The sequence below is a fragment of the Oenanthe melanoleuca genome, chromosome 3, assembly GCF_029582105.1.
Source record: "Oenanthe melanoleuca isolate GR-GAL-2019-014 chromosome 3, OMel1.0, whole genome shotgun sequence".
In the NCBI taxonomy this organism is placed as follows: Eukaryota; Metazoa; Chordata; class Aves; order Passeriformes; family Muscicapidae; genus Oenanthe; species Oenanthe melanoleuca.
The window spans coordinates 87,374,082-87,395,054 of NC_079336.1; the positions used below are offsets into that span (position 1 = coordinate 87,374,082).

At 42.5% G+C, this 20,973-nt stretch overlaps 1 protein-coding gene across 1 annotated transcript in view; it reads right to left on the bottom strand.

Moving 5' to 3' along the window:
• Positions 1-576: 576 nt before the first annotated feature.
• KCNH1 (potassium voltage-gated channel subfamily H member 1) overlaps positions 577-20,973 on the bottom strand; it is a 165,513-nt gene continuing 145,116 nt past the window's right edge. The window contains exon 11 of the mRNA XM_056487440.1: positions 577-1,469. Within this exon, the coding sequence (XP_056343415.1) occupies positions 621-1,469 (849 nt within the window). The 3' untranslated portion in view covers positions 577-620. The remainder of the gene's footprint in view (positions 1,470-20,973) is intronic.

A 20,973-nucleotide genomic window follows, 5' to 3' on the forward strand; every position in this document is an offset into this window, starting at 1 on the left:
GAAATAAAAAGTACCATTATTTTTTCATCTTATTAGCCCTTCCTTGACTACCCAAAAGAAACTTCAACACACAATGAAATACATGTCTCCTACTGCTCTTTGCATTATTACAGATATATGAAAATATACTGTGGCATCCAACATGCTATAGAGGTGACTGAGACAGTGACAGCAGCAACAAAACAAAAAAACAAACAACCCACCAAACACTGAAAATATAAGCACCCTGGCAAGTGCTTATTCATATAGGCATAACCCGAGCTAAGGACATAAGGCATGCTTCAAAAACCTCAGAGATCACCTGGGGCTCACAGGGGTGGCTGCTGCTGCCAGAATTCTTATTCCAACATCCCCAGGGAGAGAAGGGGGTTGGGGGGGGGGCAATGAGGACAAAGGGTGAAAAGAAAAACTTTAGAAACTGTACCCTTGCTGTCAAAAAGGCTTCAAAGTCAGCTGCCATCTTGACATGAGGTTGCAATTCCTGTTACCACACCTTTTTAGACAGAGGGAACATGCTTTGTGAACGGGTCCCTCACTCGTTTTCAAGAAAGATTAAATGTAAAGTGTTAGGGGGGCTGTTTCTTTGTTTGTTGGTTTGTTTGTTTTTAAAAAGAAACACCTCAGCTAGCTCCAAACACGTCTTTTTCTGATTCTGGAGACTGGGGCCTTGATATTTCAAACAACTCCTGTGGCGACTGGGAGCTTCTTCGTGAGGTTAATATCCTAAGTATCTCAGCTAGCTGATTTTCTATATTGGTCATTTTTGTGTTTAAAGCCTTGATGTCCTCTTTCAACTCGTGTTTCACTTCTAGCATGGTGGCCTGAAGAGTCTGTTCTGGGATGGGATAAAAGGAATGCTTGACCTCGGTGAGGACCGGGCTGTGGTCCTGCGGGCTCCTCGTCTCCCCGGCGTTATCCAAGCGCAAGTCGCTTTTTGTAATGCCGCTGTCGCAAGAGTCCGTCTTCTTCAGGGTAGCTTCTCCCGAAGCTTTAGTTCTCTCGGGTAAAGTCTCCATGGACTCTGCCTTAGAGACCTTGTTCCAGTCCTCCCCTTTGCCGCAGGCCTCCCTGAACTTGGCCCAGCCCTTGCGCCGGGGGTGCTCGCCGGCCGCCCTGCAGGCCGCGTGCTCGGCGGGCGGCGCCTGCAGCTTGGCCTGGTCGGAGGCGGCCGAGGCGGCGGCGGCCTGCAGGGACACGGGGGTGGCCGGGCTCTCCCGCACCGTCACCACGCTGGCCTTGACCACGGCGCGGCCGGAGGACTGCTCCCCGCCGGCAGTGCCCTTCTCCACGTCCGGCTCCTCGGGGTCGCGGCCCCGCTCGGCCGCCAGCCGCGCCTCCTTCTGCTGCCGGAACCTCTGGAACAGCCGCCGCACCGGGTGGTCCGGGGGTAGAATCAGGGGCGCTTCGTTCTTCCTCTTCATCCTCTCCTCCTCCTCCCGCTTCACGTCGCTGATTTTCCGGAACACAATCTACGGGGGGAAAGAGATTGCACCCTGTCATTAACTGCACTTTAAGGGGGAAAAGTTGGAGAAAAAATAGATTCTTTCAAATAATTCTCACTGAGAAGTACACAACCTCTGCACATTTATAGCAACATTTTCAAATGTCTCAGGTTGTGTGGAACATGGCTTATTTCATTATTTAAGAGCAGACACCATCTGTCTTATAACACCAGAAAGAAAAAAAAAACAGAAGAAAAAATCCTTCACCAGGTCTGACAGGTCAGCAAGGCAGAGCCATTGAAAATGTAGTGATCCCAGGAAGATACTTGTTCTATTTTGTACTGAAAAGTGACTTTTTGTATTTGTTTTCATCCCAGGAAGATACTTGTTCTATTTTGTGTTAAAAAGTGACTTCTTGTACTTGTTTTCCTGACTCCATGGTTTAGCACCAAGTTTCTAATGTTACAGAGCCATTCCCATCAGTCTCAGCTCAGAGCTCACTCACAGCAAATGATCTGATATTATTTTAGTGCAGCTTGACCACTCGTGGTGCCAGTACAGCAGAGACTACTCTGGACTCTTTAACATTAGTTTTTAAAGTGCTTCTTGTCCTCCCTTCCTCTCTCCTATTCTTCTAGAGGCAAGGTGCAGTTTCAGGATGCAAAGCTTCAGTCAGTCCCAAAGCCAGGGGCACAATGGGAGATGGGCTCAGCAAGACATGGGGAAGCTGCTCATGGCTTGATTACCTCAGAAGCTTGTAGAGCTTCATGGCTTGATTTATCTCTTGTATGCAAAAGAGAACACTTTTGCACAAAGTAGCATTCATTTTCCATCTATCCTGCTAATTGTATCTTCCTGAGCCTCTAGGCTAAGCGATCTCCATAGGAGCAGCCCAAGGATCCCACAGTACTGATAAAAGCCTCACAGCGCCCCAACCTGTAGCAAGCAAAGTTTCTTCCTTGTATGTGATGGAAACACATTCTCCTCAAAAACTCGGTGCATTTTACATTAGTATGGGTATTTTTCAAGCAAACTCAAAAACTCCTGCACTAATGAAGAACCAGTAAGTAGTCTTGTTTGAAAATGAGAGGTCCCCAAAGCTGAATTTTGCAATACAGAGTGTAAAAGATGCAGCCTCCAGCTTCTATTGAACCCTGATACCTAATCCCTTTAGCTGCTTCTGGGAAAATCCACTCAAAGACCTTACACTTCAATGCAGAAATAACTTTGAGATTCAAATCATTACTAGGAAATGTGTAAATAAACCCATCCCTCTGTTGCAAACAAATTTAAATTAAACTAAAGTTAATAAGCACTTCTTTACTGGCACACACAAAATGAATGTTTCTCCAGACTGCAATGCTTCTTGACAGTTTTGTCATTGTGGAGCAGGGAAAAAAAACATCTTAACAGTGCATCTTTGGAAGGAAGAAGTTGTCAGACTTGGCAGCATTTCCTAAATACAAAAGAATAAAATTAGCAGGAAGGATATTTTATTTCCAAGCTGCAATTTAGAAACTAAATATGAGATAAGAATAAGAAAACAGGGTACTTGACATTCTTTTTTTCCTTCCCTCCAGGAAACTCACCCTGCAATGAGCTCAGTAAAAAGTGGACAAAGCAGCAGAATCCTTAGAAGTGAAAGAATAGCACTCACAGGGAAGGGAATTCAATGCAATCCTGCAGGCTAATGGCTTCCCACACACTGGCAGCCTCCCACTTTACCTGAGGGATGAGTGTCAGCCTAGTGTTAGGGCAGCTGCCCTGCTCACTCTGCTGGAGCCCAGTGATGCCAGGAAGGGTCTCAGGGGGTCACTCCAGCAGCATCCTGAGGCTGGCTCTGGGGACACAAAGCCCTGCAAACCAAGGCAGCTACTTGACCAAGGCAGGTCAATTTGTCCCTGCAAAATTCTGTGTCCCCAAGCCTTCCCTCTCCTGGAGTTTGTATGCTAGCTGTGGACATCCACATCTGTGCCAGATGTAGCTAACAGGGCTCTGGGTTGGCTCCTTTTAACTGACTCCTGAGACACTGGAGAAACAGCTGTCAGAGAGCAACTTCTCTTTGGGAAGCTCAGGCAAAGCTGTCATTTGTCTCCTTTTTTGCAAGTTCCCAATGCCATATTTTCTCCAGACAGCTTCATATTTATGTAGTAAGCAAAAATATTATAGCTATGCAAAACTCAGTAGTAATTGAAAATAATTAACTCCATTTTGGATTTCTTTTCTGTCTTTTCTTAAGATTAAATGCAAGTCTTTAAAAATACACATAACTTTAAAATGTACTCTTTTCTTACAAATGCTCAGGAAAACACAGTTTTTAAGCGGTTTATCTTCAGCAGCAGCCAACTTATTCAGAAAATCTGGTTGATATGCCAATGGATGTACACCTGCTCCTACAAGCAGTAAGAATACAAAGGAAAAGAAAATAGATTTCATTTGTTATAAGGAAGAAAAGTCTGGACCCACTCAGAAATTTTCATATGGAATTTGACAGGGCTACAAATATGCAAAGCACTCATGTCTGTCTGGGAAGGGATACAGCTTTATACCCTCAAAATCTCCTAGCCTGTGAATCATACACTGCTCAAACAGAGGACTTCACAAGTTATGCAGTTCTCCATAACATTGCACTCTTCAAGATCTAAGCACACAGGTCCCACAGAAAAAACCTAGTGGAAGCATTTTAACAGTATGTCAAAACCAAAAGATGGACAAAGAACCTGAACTGAGATGAAATAACATGAAATATAAACACCAGGCTAAAGTTGCATATTTCATACCTCCAATCTTAAATCTCATTTCATAATTCTACTTTTATTAAAAAGGTGCTGAATCTTGTACCTCCACAGGGGAGCTGCCCAAGCTGCCAGAAGCTGGAGTATTGTAGAGGTGTCAGTCTAGATTTGCCAAAACCTTGAAAAATAGCCCTGTTAGACATAGGTTCTTGCAATCATATAAACATTTAACCAAGGCATGCCGTGATGATGACTCAATAACACTTTTATTTTTTGGAAAATGCACTCAGAGACAAGTGGAGAAATGCACTGACATGTTCTGGTGCACTCCTGCTCCCCTATGTCCCCACAGACCTATGACAAAACACTCTGTGACCATATTCCTGTCTGTGCATGAGTCCTGTCCAAGAAAGATGGGGTTACACCAAGCACTTTTCCCTTTTCTCAGTATTACCTAGTTGTGAAGATGAAGTCTTAAGTGACTTGGGGTAAAAACTCTGCCTCTTTTGGATCATCATAGAATTTTCAAGTTGTGTTTCTAGAATCAATGTTTTAAAAAGTATTAAAAAAATGAGGTAGACGTAACTGAATACTTGGTTTTCAAATGTACCCAGCAACTGTTACAAGGATTTTACTGTGCTCAGCACTGAAACCCAAGCATCAGTTAAATAATGGAGCATGGGCATTATTTGTGAATATGACTTTCCTAATTTTTTTATGAAAAGACCAGGAGAACAGATGGCAATGTGACCCCCAGGCATAAGGCAGGCCATAGGATTGCTCAGAAGGGGCATTCCCTGGGAGGAATCTTGTTACCACTAGATTGCATCTTTTAGAAAAACATCCAGTTTGATGGCAGTAAAGAATCCATCATGAAATCTTGATGAAACATGGCTTCAATTTTTGATTCAAGACTAAGTTTCATAGAATAATAGAACCATAGAATGGTTTGGGTTGTAAAGGACCTTTAAGATCATCCAGTTCAAACCTCTCTGCAATGGGCAGAGACACCTTCTACTAGCCAGGTTGCTCAGAGCTCCATCCAACCTGGCCTTGAATGCTTCCAGGAGTTCCAACTTCTCTGGCAATCCTCACAGTGAAAGATTTTTTCCTGCTGTCTAATCTAAACCCACTCTTTCAGTTTGAATCCACTCCCCTTGTCCTGTCACTACAGACTGTTGTAAGAAGTCCCTTTCCATCATTCTTGTAGGCTCCTTTCAGGTACTCTAAGGCTACAGTTAGGTTACCCTGAATCTTTTCTTCTCCAGACTGAACAATCCCACTTCTCCAAGCCTTTCCCTGTGGGAGAAGTGTTCTGCTATGTGGCCCACTGTCTGTAGTTGTTCTTGTCATGAACAGCCCACTGTTGGTTGTTTACAAACCCCACCAGAATGGTGGTGCTGCCAAGTCATGGCAAGTCATGTCCTTTGCCTCTCCTCACACTGCCAGAAAGGGAATCAACAGAAGGGCAAGGCAGGAATGATGTATTAGCAACCACATTTTGGACTTGCATGCCAGCACTGCATGAGACTTAAAGATCAGTGGATGCTATATTTAGACATATTGTGAATATATTGAAAACCTTACCCTGGCAAACGCTGAAAGAGACCTGCTTGCACCTGCAATGAAAGGAACTTTTTGTCTTGTGCAAAAACATCCAAGTTTTTTTTTTCCAGCTCTGGTTTGTAAGGACTGACCCAAGACCCACAGGAATAGATAAAAGTACGGATTTCATCATGTTTTGAATTAGACTGTCATCATGGAGTTACAATTATGAGGCCTCTAGCCACAAAGCTGCTGCTATTATTAGCTCTGCAATCTTCCCTTCTTTCCACCTCTAGAACATGCACAAATACTGCAAGATTTGGCAGGTCTTCCTCAGCATAACAGCAAGTAGCATGGCATTTTTCTCTGGTGCCTAATAATTCTCTTTCACAGATACAGAAACAGATTCCCAGAGTCTGGAAGTGCCAAATATCATAAACAATTAAAAGCTTAAAATTACTTCATACAGTGCTCACAGAAAATGAACTTAAGCATGAGAAAAACAATAATGAAAAGGCATTCATTATTACACAGTCCATCTAGGATCTGCCAAGAACTGATGAAAATATCTTCAGGCTGATGTTAGTCCGATGAAAATTGGATCCAATCTTTCTTCCTCTTTAATTTAATTTTTTCAAGAAGCAAAAAGGGAGGAAAAATGGAAAGAGACAGAAGGCTCAACAATAAAAATGCTTTTGACATTGATGTTAAAGAAACCAAACTGCATGTGATCAATGTAGAGTGTGATGATGAGGAAGCAGTGTATTAGCAGGTGCCAGGGCAAAAGGAGTGTCTTTTGCAATTACATGGGATGGCTTGTCAGAAAGGAGGGAATCACTGGTCCTATGTTCTCATTAAATATAGGATCAAGAGAATGAGCAATAATGTTGCAGATGTCATTAAGTTCTCTGTAGTTTTACTGCCTATAACAGAAGAATTTTCTTTCTGCTTCTGAAGAGGAACGAGTTTCTCTCCAGTTAAAGCCAAATCCCTTCTTGGCATTCCCAGATATTTCTAGTTTTGATTAATTATCTGAAAATTCAAAGCAAACTAAGATTTGGAAGGTCCTGGCAGTGGGGCTGTAAAGGAGTGCTAGTACCAGGAGTGCTGATGTCAGCAAACTTCAGGGATCCCTGGGAGACACAAAGCCCAAGAGCCAATGTGGATGGGCACAGCCCTTTGTCATCACCCTTTGTGGGGTGTCATCACCCTGCCCTTCAGACAGAGCAGTACCCACTTACTTCCCAAAAACCAGACTTCTGTGCACTTCATTAATAGACAAGTGCTTGGAAGAGACACAACTTCATCATTTCATGAGCATCCAGGCTATCCAAATGAATAGAGGAAAAAGAGTTTCAGTCCCTACAAAACAACATCTGGGCTAAATGTTGCTGTCATGAGCACTATCAGCTTCAACAGTGCTGAAGTTCTTCTCAGTGACAGCCTGCTTTGTAGCCTGATTACAAATTCTAGCAATACCAACTCAAATATTAGTGTTTAATCATGTCACTACTACTTATTTAGAAGTTCTGCACAACTCAAGGCTCTACTCCTCATTCTAATTCATGTATACAGGCTGTGCTAGTGTTGAGTGAAAAGGGAAAAGCTTTTACAAAATACTACTGAAAGTAAGACAGAATTATGTCTAAAGCAATCAGTGGAAATAATAAAAAACCCCTGCCTGATCTGCAACAGACTCCCTAGTAGGTTTTGAGGCATTAAGAGATGTCTCTCCCCCAAAACAGACCCCAAAACACTGTTGACTGCAAACTTAGGCAACTGCCCAGCTAAAAACAAAATACCACACCTGTTTGGATAGACACAATTACAGCACATTATAGCTCATTTAGCAACCTCCTTCACAAATATAGAACGAATGCAAGAGAAACAGGGAAAAAAGAAACCATTGAAATATATACATATTACTAAAGATCTACTAGAACTTCATTATTCTGAAAAGTAGCTGTCACAAGCAAATAACTAATGTATGAACAAGAGCTTTAGGGAAATTATGCCAGATCTGAGCGGTGGAATGTTATCCCCCTGAGAACTACTATGTCCATCAAAATGTGAAATGCTCTGTAGGACTTTCTTATTTCTAGTAAATGAGGAAAAAAGGAATGTTTATGGGTTTTGACAGCCAAGTGTCAGCAGTTTCCAGCAGCAACTCCTATAAAATACTATTTTCTTGTTTGTTTGGTGGGGGGGACTGGTGTTTACATTGTTTTGGGTTTTTTTTAGTTTTCTTTTTTAGCACATGGGGTGCTTTTCTAGCTGTGGGGAAATATCAGAAACACTAACAATTCATGTAGTGTCATCTTTTATTCCAGATCAACATACTACCTGCATTCTTGGGCAGACAACACTGCCTCACAAAGTGCTTTAAGGAGAGCCCAAGGCACAGCAGGAACTTACCTCTCTGTCACCTAAATTACAACTATACAAAACGTCATATAATCTGTACAACGTGCCTTCTCAGGACTCAGAGTCTGTTTCTCTAAGCTCCCTGTGGCTTGCTGCCATTTACTAAGTGTTTCCTGGAAGAAACCAAGCAATTTGTGAAAGTCAAGGATTTGGGATTTTTTTTCCCCCGCCTCTAACTCAGACACAATTTCACTTGAGATCTGAAATGGATGCAGAGGTTGTAGAGCTGAGAAAAGCAATGATGTGTTGAGGGAATAGTTAAATTGCATAGTTTGCTTTCTGTGATTACATTTTGGATAGTAGCTTGCCATTAAGATAATTTCCTCTTCGCTAGTATCTGCATTCACTTTTTTCCTTCTGCTCTCCCTCATCTGCCTTCTGTCATTAGGCTTACAGTGATTGACAGGTATTTTACTTTTCAAGAGAGGAATCAAATATATTTTCAAATGTATTCAAATTAATCAGAGCTTACCAAGAGCTTACAAGTCATTCAGCTACTTTCAAATGCCCACTCACAAACCAATCCACACAAATACAATGCTCCATATTCCCAATGCACAAAGGTTGTGGAGCTCTTGAAATTATAAATTGAGAATTACACTCAGATGAAAGTTGCCTGCATAAATTGCCTAAGAGAACATGAACTCTCTTTTATGTGTCTCTCTCTGAGTTAACAGGCCTAAAGTTCAGCTATAATATTGAAGAAAATAAAATAACCTGCAGCCTTGCACAGAAAGAGAATAAATCTACCCAAGTAGGTGGCCCAGTTTGGCTGCACAGTCATGCACAGTCAAGCACCCAGTGCCACCCAACTGGTGTGTTCTGTCCCTGGTCAAAAGCTTGGATAACATCACGTGAGAAGGAAACAATCTACTTATAACTGACTGAGAATCAGCAACAGAAAAAGTGCATTGCTTACCATTTTCCAAAGTAGCTGTCAAACCCTTTCAGCCCTAACTAACAGCCAGGAGCCTAAAACCTTGAAGGGAAGACAAGAATTGTCTGTAGTGAGGTGTTTCAGACCTTTTCATTACAAGAGCTCCTCTAAATTCGCTGTTTCTAGAAACAATCTCTGCCAGTTTGCCATGGTCCAGTTGCAGCTGGTGATGGGAAGTGACTGCCTTATCAGTTGTCAAAACTGAGAGCTGTCTCCCATCTGCTAAATCCAGAGGTGAGCTAATTAATGTAGCCAGGACTGACTGATCCCTCCAAGTAACTTCACAGAGAATCCTTTAGAGCCGAATTTCTTGGTTTTGCTTCAGGTATTTTAGTTCTTGTGAAAGCAGACACTTCAGTCCCATGCTGAATGTAGATTCCAATACTGACAGAAGTAGATTTCTGTCTTATCAGTGCATTTTATTCCCAAGAATTTTATAGCAATTTGTCAGTCTTCCCAATATGAACAATGCCATTATTTTTATCACTTACATGGCACCAATGCTTAGGGTTCTACTGGGCTTTCAATTTACACACACACAGAGCAAAATCTCATTATTCAATGAGATAAAATGACCTGTTTCATGGGAAGACATCACAGGCCCAGCACATATTGCAGTGTCTCATATCAGCCACACAAGTATTTACCAGCAGTTTGAATTGTCACTTGTGCAAGACATCCCTTTCTGATACAACTGGTGAGAGTTCACCCTTACAAGTTTTAGATAAGAGATCCTCAATACAATTTGTCAAGTGATTTCAGACGCACTAAACTTAAACATTCATTAATTTCTCCTGAAGAAAACACCTGCTCTAGAAGAGGAAAACCAGTATAATTCAGCAGAACATTGTTTCTTCACAGCAGACTGAAACCCTCATTTTAAAAATATTTACAATCATCTGTATTCAAAGAATGACAAAGTTAGATTTGAATGTTGAAAGCCTCTACACACCTTTCACCAGGAGCAGTAGGAACTGCAAACTCCAGACTCTGAGACCATCAAATGTGAGTCTAAATAGCCTCTTTTTGTATCTTATACAGATATGGGCAGGTACATCGTGGTTAATTCATGCCCAAATGCCTTTCAATCATAATTCAGGCTGCATTTGAAACCAGTTTTATTAAAATATTTTGTTTAGAAAAAGTGTGTGCTTGCATCTGATGCTTGGACACCATGGTCATGGTTTTGTCTACCTTTTTTTCCACGAGTAGTTGACACTACTCATAGACAGCAGAAAGTAAATCCCTTTTCCCCTCTGCCAAAAGGATTTGAACAGCTCTTTAAGGAGCACAGCTCTTAATTGTCACCACATTATGGGGACAAAAACTCACTTCAAACTCCAATGTGCACAGAGATGGGGACAAAAACTCCGCTCAAACTCTGATGTGCACAGAGATGCTGTGAGATGCTCTCCCTCTCCTTCCTTGCCTTGCCAGAGCTTTGCCCTGTGATGAGGTGACTGTGATGAGATTCCCACCCACTGCAAGCCAGACAGGACCAGGATGGCTGAGGTTGCCTCAGGGAAAGCTGCTCCAAGTCTCCTCTGTGTTTCATTTTGGAAACACACACACAACAGGACATCCTGCCTTCCCACACACGCTACAGAGACATTCAGAGCCAGTGTTTCCTACAAGACAGGCTGAAGGAAGTTCTCCTTCTAAAAGTGTGAATTGGAGCTGAGGTGCCCCAGCTTTACTGAGGCAGGTGACAGGACTGGTGCTCCAGTGTGGAGACAGATCCTCACTTCTGGCTCCTGCTTCAACAAACATCCTTACCACTGATCCAAAACAGAAAAATCTCAGCTGGGGAGACAATGACACCTAATCCCAGAACCCTTCCTGGATAGCAGCTTTACCATTCTCTTCATCTTCTCAAATCAGTGAGAAAAATTGACTTCCTGAACCTGAAAACTATCCCATTTTTATCAAATAGTGCCCTCCTTCTGCTCTGCAACTCTAACCCTTCATTTCCCCGAACTAGAATGTTTCATCTCATCTTACAGACAGCTTTTCATTTAAGCTTTCTCCTCTTCTCCTATTTTTCCACTTCACTGAGACAAATGCAAAACATTTAATTTTCATTTGAGAGGCAGGCAGGTTTGAAGAGTTCAGCTTCAGCAGCTGAAGTGAGGCACAGCACAGAGTGTACACTGACGTGGCTACATGATTTTAAGTAATCAATAAAATATTGATTGTTTACTTATCATGCTTTGCCATCTCTACCTCTTCCATGTTCTAATGTTTGGGCTAAACTGAAATACTTCAGGTGACATCTCCTTGCTTCCTCCTAAGGAACATTGTTAAATCAGTTTTCTCCTTGATCCCCTGTTCTAAGAGGGAGATGTGACACAGAGCTCACCCTTGAGCAAATTGCTTCTCTTCCACTGGTAGTACTGGAACATTAAGCCTTAACCTCTAAGCATCACTGAAATGGGATATATTTTAGTTTCAGATGTGTACTGGTATCCAGGAGAAGCCACCACCAATGCTGTATCTCAGGTTAGGAGTGCAGTGAAGCTTTGTAATCTCAGTTTAACTCCTCCTCACACTATGTCAAAGGCTCCTTAGTTCCTCATGTGCATTTATTTTTAAAAGAAGAGAGGCATCTCTCAAGGAGCTTGTCATATTATGTTTTGTCACCCTTTTCCTAGTCTCATCTTTCACATGAACATGATTCTTATCCCAAGTATAGGAATGTAAAACACCATCATCCTGATCAGAGATAAAATCTGTGAGCAGCATTCTATACTCTCACTTTACTGAGAATGGGAAGAACTGCAGCCATGCAGAGGCTGGAGAAGCTGCTGGAAGCCAGGTGGGTTTCATGGTGCCACAGAGCCAGAGCAGGTGCTCCAACATTCTGCTTTGTCACCATCACAGTGTGAAGTTGTGCTTGAGTAGAGGAAATGAAGGTTTTCCACATCCCTCGTACAACTTGGGGGACACAGCCAAGGCATCAGGCACTTGAGATCCAGTTGGGAACAGTTCCCAATACTGTAAAGTTTTTCTGTTATGACAATGATTATGTGATTGACTACAGTGTACAAATTTGTTTATATGCTCAGAATTAAGCAAAGAAAGGCAAAAAACCATCTCTTCATGTCTCCATGAGAGCTCTTCTCTTCTTTCTGCTTTCTCTTTATGTCTTTATAAGACATCTAGTCTGCAAGAATTACTAGTCCCAAAATTCACTTAAATTTGTCCTGGTGAAAAGATGTATGATCCTATACCACAGGCATAGGCTGAGACATTAAAATTATTTATCAAGGAAAGGAAACTATATCCTTAGCAACTGAAGAGTGCAGCAGACACTTCAGCAGTTAAGTACATGTAGAAATAATACCAGACTCCATAAAGAGAGTATTTCAATATAGTGGAAACAATTTAATGGAAAATGCTATTTTGAGATCCAAAAAAAGACCTTTTCCAAAATAATGTTAGTCACAGATCTAAACTCAAGACAACAGCAGATATTGCCAGTGCATCCCCCTTAATCTGAGTAAACAATGCCTAGATAATCTTTAATGTGTGCACACCTGACAAAGACACAGCTGGACAATCTAACAGAGAGCTCAGAGAAAATAAAAGTGTTTGCACAAACAGCAAACCCTGCTGAAGAATCTCTTCCTGACATTGTTTTCAATGAAGAGGTTACAATCCTCAGAAACACAAAGCAGTCAGCATTATATAACCAGCACCAGCAACTAAAAGCTGAGTTTTGGCAACAGCTTCATCATCCCTCAGAAATGAAAAGTGCTCTTAATTTTTCACATCCTAATCAAATGAACTGCTTTTAAGACCATCTCTCTTACTGCATAATAACCCCACTTCTCATGGGAACTCATTCACCAGTTTGAATCTGCCACCTAGCTTCTGTGCACCCACATCCCTGCTGCAAGCACAACCCAAGAGCAGGTGGACCTGAGCCATGGCTGTGCTGTTCTAATCACAGACTATCCAGGGGCTGGGAAGGACTAACAGATTTTAGAGGACTCAGAGGCCTGTCAAAGATATATCTCATCCTCCACCCATGCTGTGCTCTCAAATGCCCCATCTCTTCCATCTTTCTTACCAGTCTGCCCACAGCACAGATTTCTATCAGGCTTTATCTGGCTCTGTGCTACTGATCAAACTGGGCCTCACTGCAGAGATTTTGGCATCAGATTCATAAAAAGAAGCTACAGTGCTTTCAGACTTTCAGCAGGTTTTCAAAAGTCCACAGGACAAAACATTTTATCTCGAGATGAAACAGCCCAATTCCTACAACTCCTGGCATGGGGGCTCCACAGTGACCCTGCTGAAACAAGCCCACGGCACATGCACACACCTGGGCTACTCTGCACAAGGCAGGCTTGCATGCTTTTAATTTATCCATTTCCCAACACTTGGAGCTACTATTATACACCAAATAAAATCCAGAAACTTTAAAAATGTGACTTCTGACCCTCCCTTCATGATTTTTATCTAATGTTGCACTTCCCAGCAAATACTTGACTGCAAAGGCATAGAAGGGGCAAAGAGATGGTGCACTCATTACACCAGCCCACTGGCAAATTTGCTTCATATTCAGATGGAAGCCATTTGGCCCAGAAGCATCATTGCATAGTAAATCAGCTGTTCTTTCCATTATTCTCATTGTGCTGTAGGGGCATCCAGCCCAAAATGCCTGTTTGGCTGAAATGGATGGAACCACCATGCAACTGCTGGATCCAGCTTTTGTTCTTCAGTGACAGAAGGCTCTAGAAAATGCTGTCAAGGAGGCATGGCAATGCTGGCAGAGATCATTTAATCTCCCTAAACTCCAAAACCTGCTCACTTACAACTTGGCTCTGATGCCAGCTCTCAGGACAAGAGTCCTCCTGGCAGGATGGCAGTACTGGAGCATCTCTTGACATGCTGCATGCTTTCATTATGTGGAAAAGCTGTTCTCCAGTTCAGTGATGGGTACTGAACTCCCCACTGTGCTCCTCACCTGGGTGCCTGTCCCCATCCTCAGAGGAGAGCTCTCATGACCACCAGCCCCACAAGCAGAGGGTGACACATCAGGTAAGTGTCATCAGGGTGGCACATGTAGGGTAAGTGTGGTGTCCTTGCTGCAGGGCAATTTGGAGAGGGGAAGGCAACATGCTCTAGGGCTCCCACTGCCTCCAAAAAGTGTCTGAGAACAGCAAATGCACTGCCTGCCTTTGCCCTCTCAAAGCCAGGTCTTGCACCAAAGGAGGTCAAGAATTAAAATACTTGCCAACAGCCCTCTTCTCTCTCTCTCTGTCTCTGTGCTCCCCAAAGCTCAAAAGTGGAACAGGCAGGGCCAAAAATCTTTTCCCAGTACACAAAGGCCCCTCTCTCATGTACAGACAGTAGGGAGTGCTGGAGATCACCAATTTCACCTGCAGCCCATTTATCTCTAACACAGTGCCAGGCCTGAAACTTCTTAGGAGAGTTTGGGGGATGGAAAAAAAAGTTTTGAAAAATAAAAAAAAATAAAATAAATATATTTGACTTCTCAAATCCTAGAAGGCCCTTGGGAAGACTTGTTAGAAATGTTCTGTGTTGTTGAACACAGGCACTGGCAGGAGCAGGAGCTGTCTGCATGGGTGTGATGAGCAGGGTGGTGGGAGGTCTGCAGGCAGAGCTGCAGACCTTGGCAGCACATGAGCTCAGCTGCTAACAGGCATTCCCATGCACACAGATGCAATAACTTCCCCAGCAGTCCAAGCTATAAAGTATGGGTCAGTCATGATGTTGGACTAAATGAAAACACCCTTTGAACAAGTGGTGCTCAGGAATGTTTTCAATTTTAGTTGCAAATTCACTTCATCTCCCCCCAGTAATCTGAAAAGGCCCAATCCAGCTGCTATTAGATACTTTTTCTAACAGGAGAGTTTGCCAGATCTGGTATTTGAAACAGATTTTGTCTTTAATATGCCTTTTACTTAGCATTTGCTGTTTCATACATGACTTCTTAGGAAATGTGGTTTATTAATAAAGAGGATTATTTCTAGAACATTAGTTTGCATTAAACCAGCTAAAATTCTAACTATTGCTCTTCAAAATCACCATCCTCAGAATACTATAAGTTAAAAAGCTGTTGCTTCAGTAAGTCAATTTTTAGCATTTATCTTAAATATGACTATGTCTCATCACCTGTTCTGCAACCCAGCTGCCCCCAGCACACTGTCTGGAACTGAGTTTGCTAAAAATAAGAGTCTCTCCTGAGCATCTTCTGGTTTTTCTTGCTTTGCCTTTTTTTTTTTTTTTTTTTTTTAAATACATTTATAGCATCTGCATCCAACCTTCCAACCTTGCTCAGGTGCAGGGGTGATTAAAAGAAGATCCTTCAAACTTTGTTATTAGAACTTCTCCCCTGTGAGAGGCCCATGTTTGCTGCTAAAAGGTGCAGAGCTGCCTGTGAACAGCTGCTGCTGTAACGTGCAGACCCAGAAGGACCCAGCAGCAGCACAGGATGCTGCCATCACCCCCTGTTAGCTGAGTCCAATTACTTCATGGGACATACTGTAACTAATCAGCACACAAACCTCATCTTTGCCCAGCTCAAGAGAGAGGATTCCCCAGAGGGAAGGCAGAAGTTTTTCTGTCCTAATAGATGTTTGGCATATCATATTGCATTTGATTATCTTCTTAAAGAAATCATTTGCTGGATACATCTACCATAGCAAAGCCTGAAGAAGCAGTCATGAGGCAGAGGAGACGATTCAAATAAAGAGAACACTTTCAGCCTCTATCTTGGGAGCAGGGAGAATCTAGGCTCATCTCTGCATCACACCCAGCTCTGAAAGCACTTGGTCCTTGTGCCTGCATGGTTATGGAAACTGCCTCTTGCCAAATGATGTCCAGCCCTGGTGTAAAGCCGTGAGTCACTCTCGACTGGCCGAGATTTTCCAAGGCATTTACACGCTCCAATACAATTCTGTTCTTGTTCTCAGGGAGGCTTCTTCACATTCAAACCTGCTCAAGGACAAACCTACTGCTAGCAGCTGCCAACAGCAAAGCAGTGCTGAGACAGACCCAGATGTTGCTGTTGTTTTTGTGGTTGGTTCTGTTTGTCACAGTGCCAGAAGCTGCGCAGTGCCCACCCCCATTAGTGCCCATCCAGGACTGGGCTGGGCTCACAGCCCTGAAAGGGAGGCAGGGAGAGGGAGCAGGGCAAGGGTTCTGCTGCCAGGTTCATGCAGCAATTCACTGACCAGTCACCACATCTCAGATGTGAACCTCCACTCAACCCCAATGAAGTGGGAGTGTGATAGCAAGGCTGTTCAGTATGATGGTAAAGGTGCCCCAGGAGACACAAAGAAACCTTCTGCACTGCATGAAAATATTTTGATGGCAGTGGTGACACCTGCCAAAGAGATGAAATCAAACCCCAAACAGACCACATTATCCTTTCTCTACACACAGACCATTAATTCTCCAAGCTGTATTCTGGCATGATGATGCCATATCTATTTTTCAGAAAGGGAACAAAAGACAGAAGAAAATAAATTATTTCTTAAATACTGCCAGAGATATCTTTTAGCAGATCAGAGATGTAGATTAGTATCTCCCAAGTCTCACATTAATGCACCACACAAAGGTTGTTCTTTCTCTTGTAGGTTTGGACTAAGTGAAAAGAAGCTTTTTATGATACCAAGCACTTTTTTTTATTGATACCAGGCACTGCAGAAGTCCTGCAGGACCCAAGTGCTGCATAGTCTCTGACAGACTGAGGCAGTGACAGGGACATCCAGCTACGCCTCTCTGGGTTTGCAGATAGCCACACACACAGCAGGCAAACTCAGAAAGCTTCTGGCTAACCAAAATGCCTCCAAACACAGCCACAATTCACAGACCAAACACCCAAGTGGAAAATTGACTGGCCTATGTCCTCACTTTGCAGGAACAAATCAGGCAACAAATTTGCAAATGCATCATACACTGCATTGAGATGTGTTTTGCATGTAAGGGAAGAGGGACTGGCATACTTTAGACTCCCTGTGGCTGATGGCAGCATCTCATCTATTTCTGGCTTTTGTTAATTTGCCCTGACCAAAGGCATGAGGGTCAGGAGTCAGGACAGAGCTGAGCTTCCACTGGGAAGATCAAGCCCTCCCAGGCAGTGCAGGATGCAATGGGAAAATTCATCACCTCTGATGAGGCCATTGCTCCAATGAGATCTTTCAAACTCTGATGGTTATAAAAGGAGACCTAAATGCCTGAACAGGTGAGGGTGACAGTTCTACTTTCTCCTTTATGTTCTCAAAGCTGAGATAGGGTCTGCACTCTGCTGCATTTCTTCCTTCTTCCCACACTTCACTGCCAGATTGAGCCCTAAATTTTGTGCTTAACTATAGCTGATGGCACCCTCTTAGCACTGTCAGTTTTAGGCAACAAGCAGATGTCACTGTGCCTCTAACACATTGGTGGACATAGCTTTAAAGCATCATGACTGTTGAGAACCTCTCCAGTTTGCATTACTATTACAAAACCAAGCAAGTAGAATAGAGACAAAGTTCAAAGTGTTTAACAGATAACAAATTCTGCTTCACAACACCCAGGAAATATGTGTCACAAACAAAAGGTTCAGAAAATCAAAGCCGGGCCTCAGCTGAGGAACTATCCATACAATTTCATTTCCTGGCCACCTTCTATCAATTCTGTAAATATCTGGCAGTCAAAATGTCTCCTGCACTCTGTCATATAAAGGACATGGTCAACACAAAAATAACTGTCAGAAGGAAAAAAAAACCAAACCCCAAACCAACAAATAATTCAACTACAGGAAGTGTCCAATTTTTACAGGAGCTTTCATACTGAGATGAATCACCATACTTAAATCCCTTCACAGGACAATGACAGCACATCTCTTAACTTTTTATATCTTTCTCCCTATCTAAAAAGATCCTTCTTTAAGATTAGATCTAGATTTAAGTCCAGCTACAGTGTCTAGGTCACTGAAGGTGTTTGGGTATGCTCCAGGAGCTCAACAGTCACTATCCTCCTCACAGAATAGTCCAAGACACGAGCATCCAAAAATTCCCACTGATGTAATGACAGTGAGGAGGAAGACAGAAGGTCTGTGTGAAGCCCTTCATTCCAACTGAGAAACTATGCACTGTCAAACAAGCAATCTTCCTCCTCACTGAGAAAATAATAATCAGTAAAAAATCCCACTAAAATACATGCTTTAGGATTTGATCTAAAATTTATAAGCAACAGCAGTGAATTTCACCTTTTTTGCAGGTTTTCTTTTGGTTTTTTGGGGTTTTTTTTACTACTGATCTAGGCTGTGGAATAAGCCTTGGTCTCTCAAACACCTTTTGCCTGGGAATGTTAAGTAGATTCAACTTTGTAAAAGCTTCTGAGGCAAGGAAAATATTTTGCTGCCTAACTGAAGAGTAAAGACAGAATATTCAGCCTAGCCTTTAAACTAGATGCCTGCAGTAGAAAGAAAAGCAATCCTTGTTTTCCCAGCAATACAGGATGTTCATTGTAAGAAGAAATGTTCAAAGGGGTCATGTATGCTTGCAGAGCAGTTACAGATAGTGCACTGAATTACCAGTGCAGTAAATAAATTACTCTAGCTTGTGTAACACAACAGGAATAAGAGGTCCCTTCTTTTAGTTCAGTGTGATGGGCTGCTTCCAGGCAAAGAGAAAGACATGGTGGTAAAGCATCAAACTGCTACCATCACAATAGAAAAGTTAGTTTATCCAAGGGCATTTATTTGACAGTGTTTTACTAGACCTATCTACAGATAAAATAATTCACTTCAGGTAAATGCAAATGGACTTCAATCCCACTATGGTGTGCAGGTCCCATGAATGTCCATTACTGTAAAGAAGCTCATATTGCAAGGTTAAATTTCTCAAGTAGAAAATACTGCATCTATAAAGTATGTCATTTCAGAGATCATAGAATAGTTTGGTTTGGAAGGGGCATTCAAAGTCTAAATCTAATTCCAAAGCCCTTACCATGGGCAAGAACACCTTCCACTAGACCAGGTTACTCAGAGTGCCATCAAACCTGACCCTGAAAATTCTGGGGAAGGGTCCTGTCCCAGTGCCTCACCACCCTGACAGTGAAGAATTTCTTCCTAATCCAATCTAAACCTTCCACCTTTCAGTTTGAAGCCATTGCCCACTGTCCTATAACTACCTGCCCTTTTTTAAGTCCCTTTCCAGCTATTGGAAGGTGCTCAAAGATTTCTCCAGAGCCTTCTCTTCTTCAGGCTGAACAATCCCATCTCTCTCAGCCCATGTGCACAGGAGAGGTGCTCCAGCACTCTAACTATCTTTGTGGCCTCTCTAGACTGATTCCAACAGGTACAAGTCCTTCCCATGCTGGAGGTCCCAGAGCTGCAAGCATTATTTCTCAATTGCCAGAAGATGACACTTTCATTTCTGACTGCTGGGGCATCCCAGCAATTTCAAAATCAAAACCAGTTTAATTTAAAAGCTTAAATAGCTAAATTCTCAATGGAGCTGAACACCCTCAACCTCCCCATTTCTCAGTGGCTACACAGAGTGCTCATCACTGACCTTAAGCAGTTTCTCAGCCTCTGAAACCCCCCAGGCATCCCTCCCTCACACACACATGGAGGCAGGCTCACAAACTGCACTGGGGCAAGGCTCAGGCAGACCTGCAGCATCACAAAACCTCCAGCTCTGGTTGCCTCTGACAGCCCTGCTGTCTGCCTGACATTTCTGATGAAAGCCCTGCCCTCTAGCCCAGGGCTCCTGTGTTGATGAGCAGTGCTGAGCTCACCAGGTGCTATTTTTCACAGGGCTTGGCATGACCTGTCCATCAGCCAGCAGCATCCAAACCCTGCACAGCCAACAGAGCCATTTCCTCCTGGACTTTGGGTGCTGCAGTAGCTTTATCCTTTCCAAAGATTAATGAATTCCCCTTTGCAGTGCCCTGTGACATTTCACTACCCATGTACCCACAGAAGAAGGATTGCACATCTGCTCCTAGTATGTACTCATGCTTTATAATTAAGCCAGATTGATTCTGTAATATCAATACATGCAGTTCATCCTTTAACTTAAATCAATATGGATCAAAACAGGTTATGACTTCTGTGCAAAAAAAAGAAAAGGTTTGAGACAGTCTGTGAACAGCTGTATGGATTTTGCTGAGCCTGAAGGATGGCTTTGTTGAAAGGATGGAAAGTTGCACATTTTCAAGTAGTTGGAAAAGGATGGAAATGTCATCAGCTAGTGTCAGTGCAAGTGCACCTCTCAGGAACGCCAGAAACTAAGCAGGACTGGGGAAATGATTAAAGCATACTGCAATGCAACACTCACACAGACACCCCAACCCATACTCATTATATATATACAGATTATATACATATATATATATATATATATATATATATATATATATATCAGAATGTAGGGAGAAACCATTGAACTATACCGTGATCTGTCTTCTTTGTAAGATGTTTGTCTTTTTTCTAGGCAGCTCTCTAGGAAGAGCCAGATAAGAGGAAGAAACAGCAGTTGGAAGCAAGGGATTTCCTAAGAATAAGAATTCTATTTTCAAGGAATCTTAAAAACATCCAAAAGAAATAAAATTGTAAGTGCATTGACTTTTTTTTTTTTGGTAATGAGAACCAGCCCTTGAAAATAAAATAATTTTTAAAAAAGCCTTTGCATGCTAGGCCAGTAAAAATTTTCCTTAAGTCTAAGGAAAACTGAGACACAGCACAGCTATTACTCAAGAAAATGTGGCTTCGGAAATGTCTGGTTTACCAGTTCGATACATTTACATTGAAGAATGTTAAAAGCCCTGTGCAACGGAACAGAAACATAAGAGGCATGAGTCAGCAATAGGACAGGATCATCTTTCTTTTGATTTAAAAGAGCTTGAAGAAACTCTGAAGCACAGA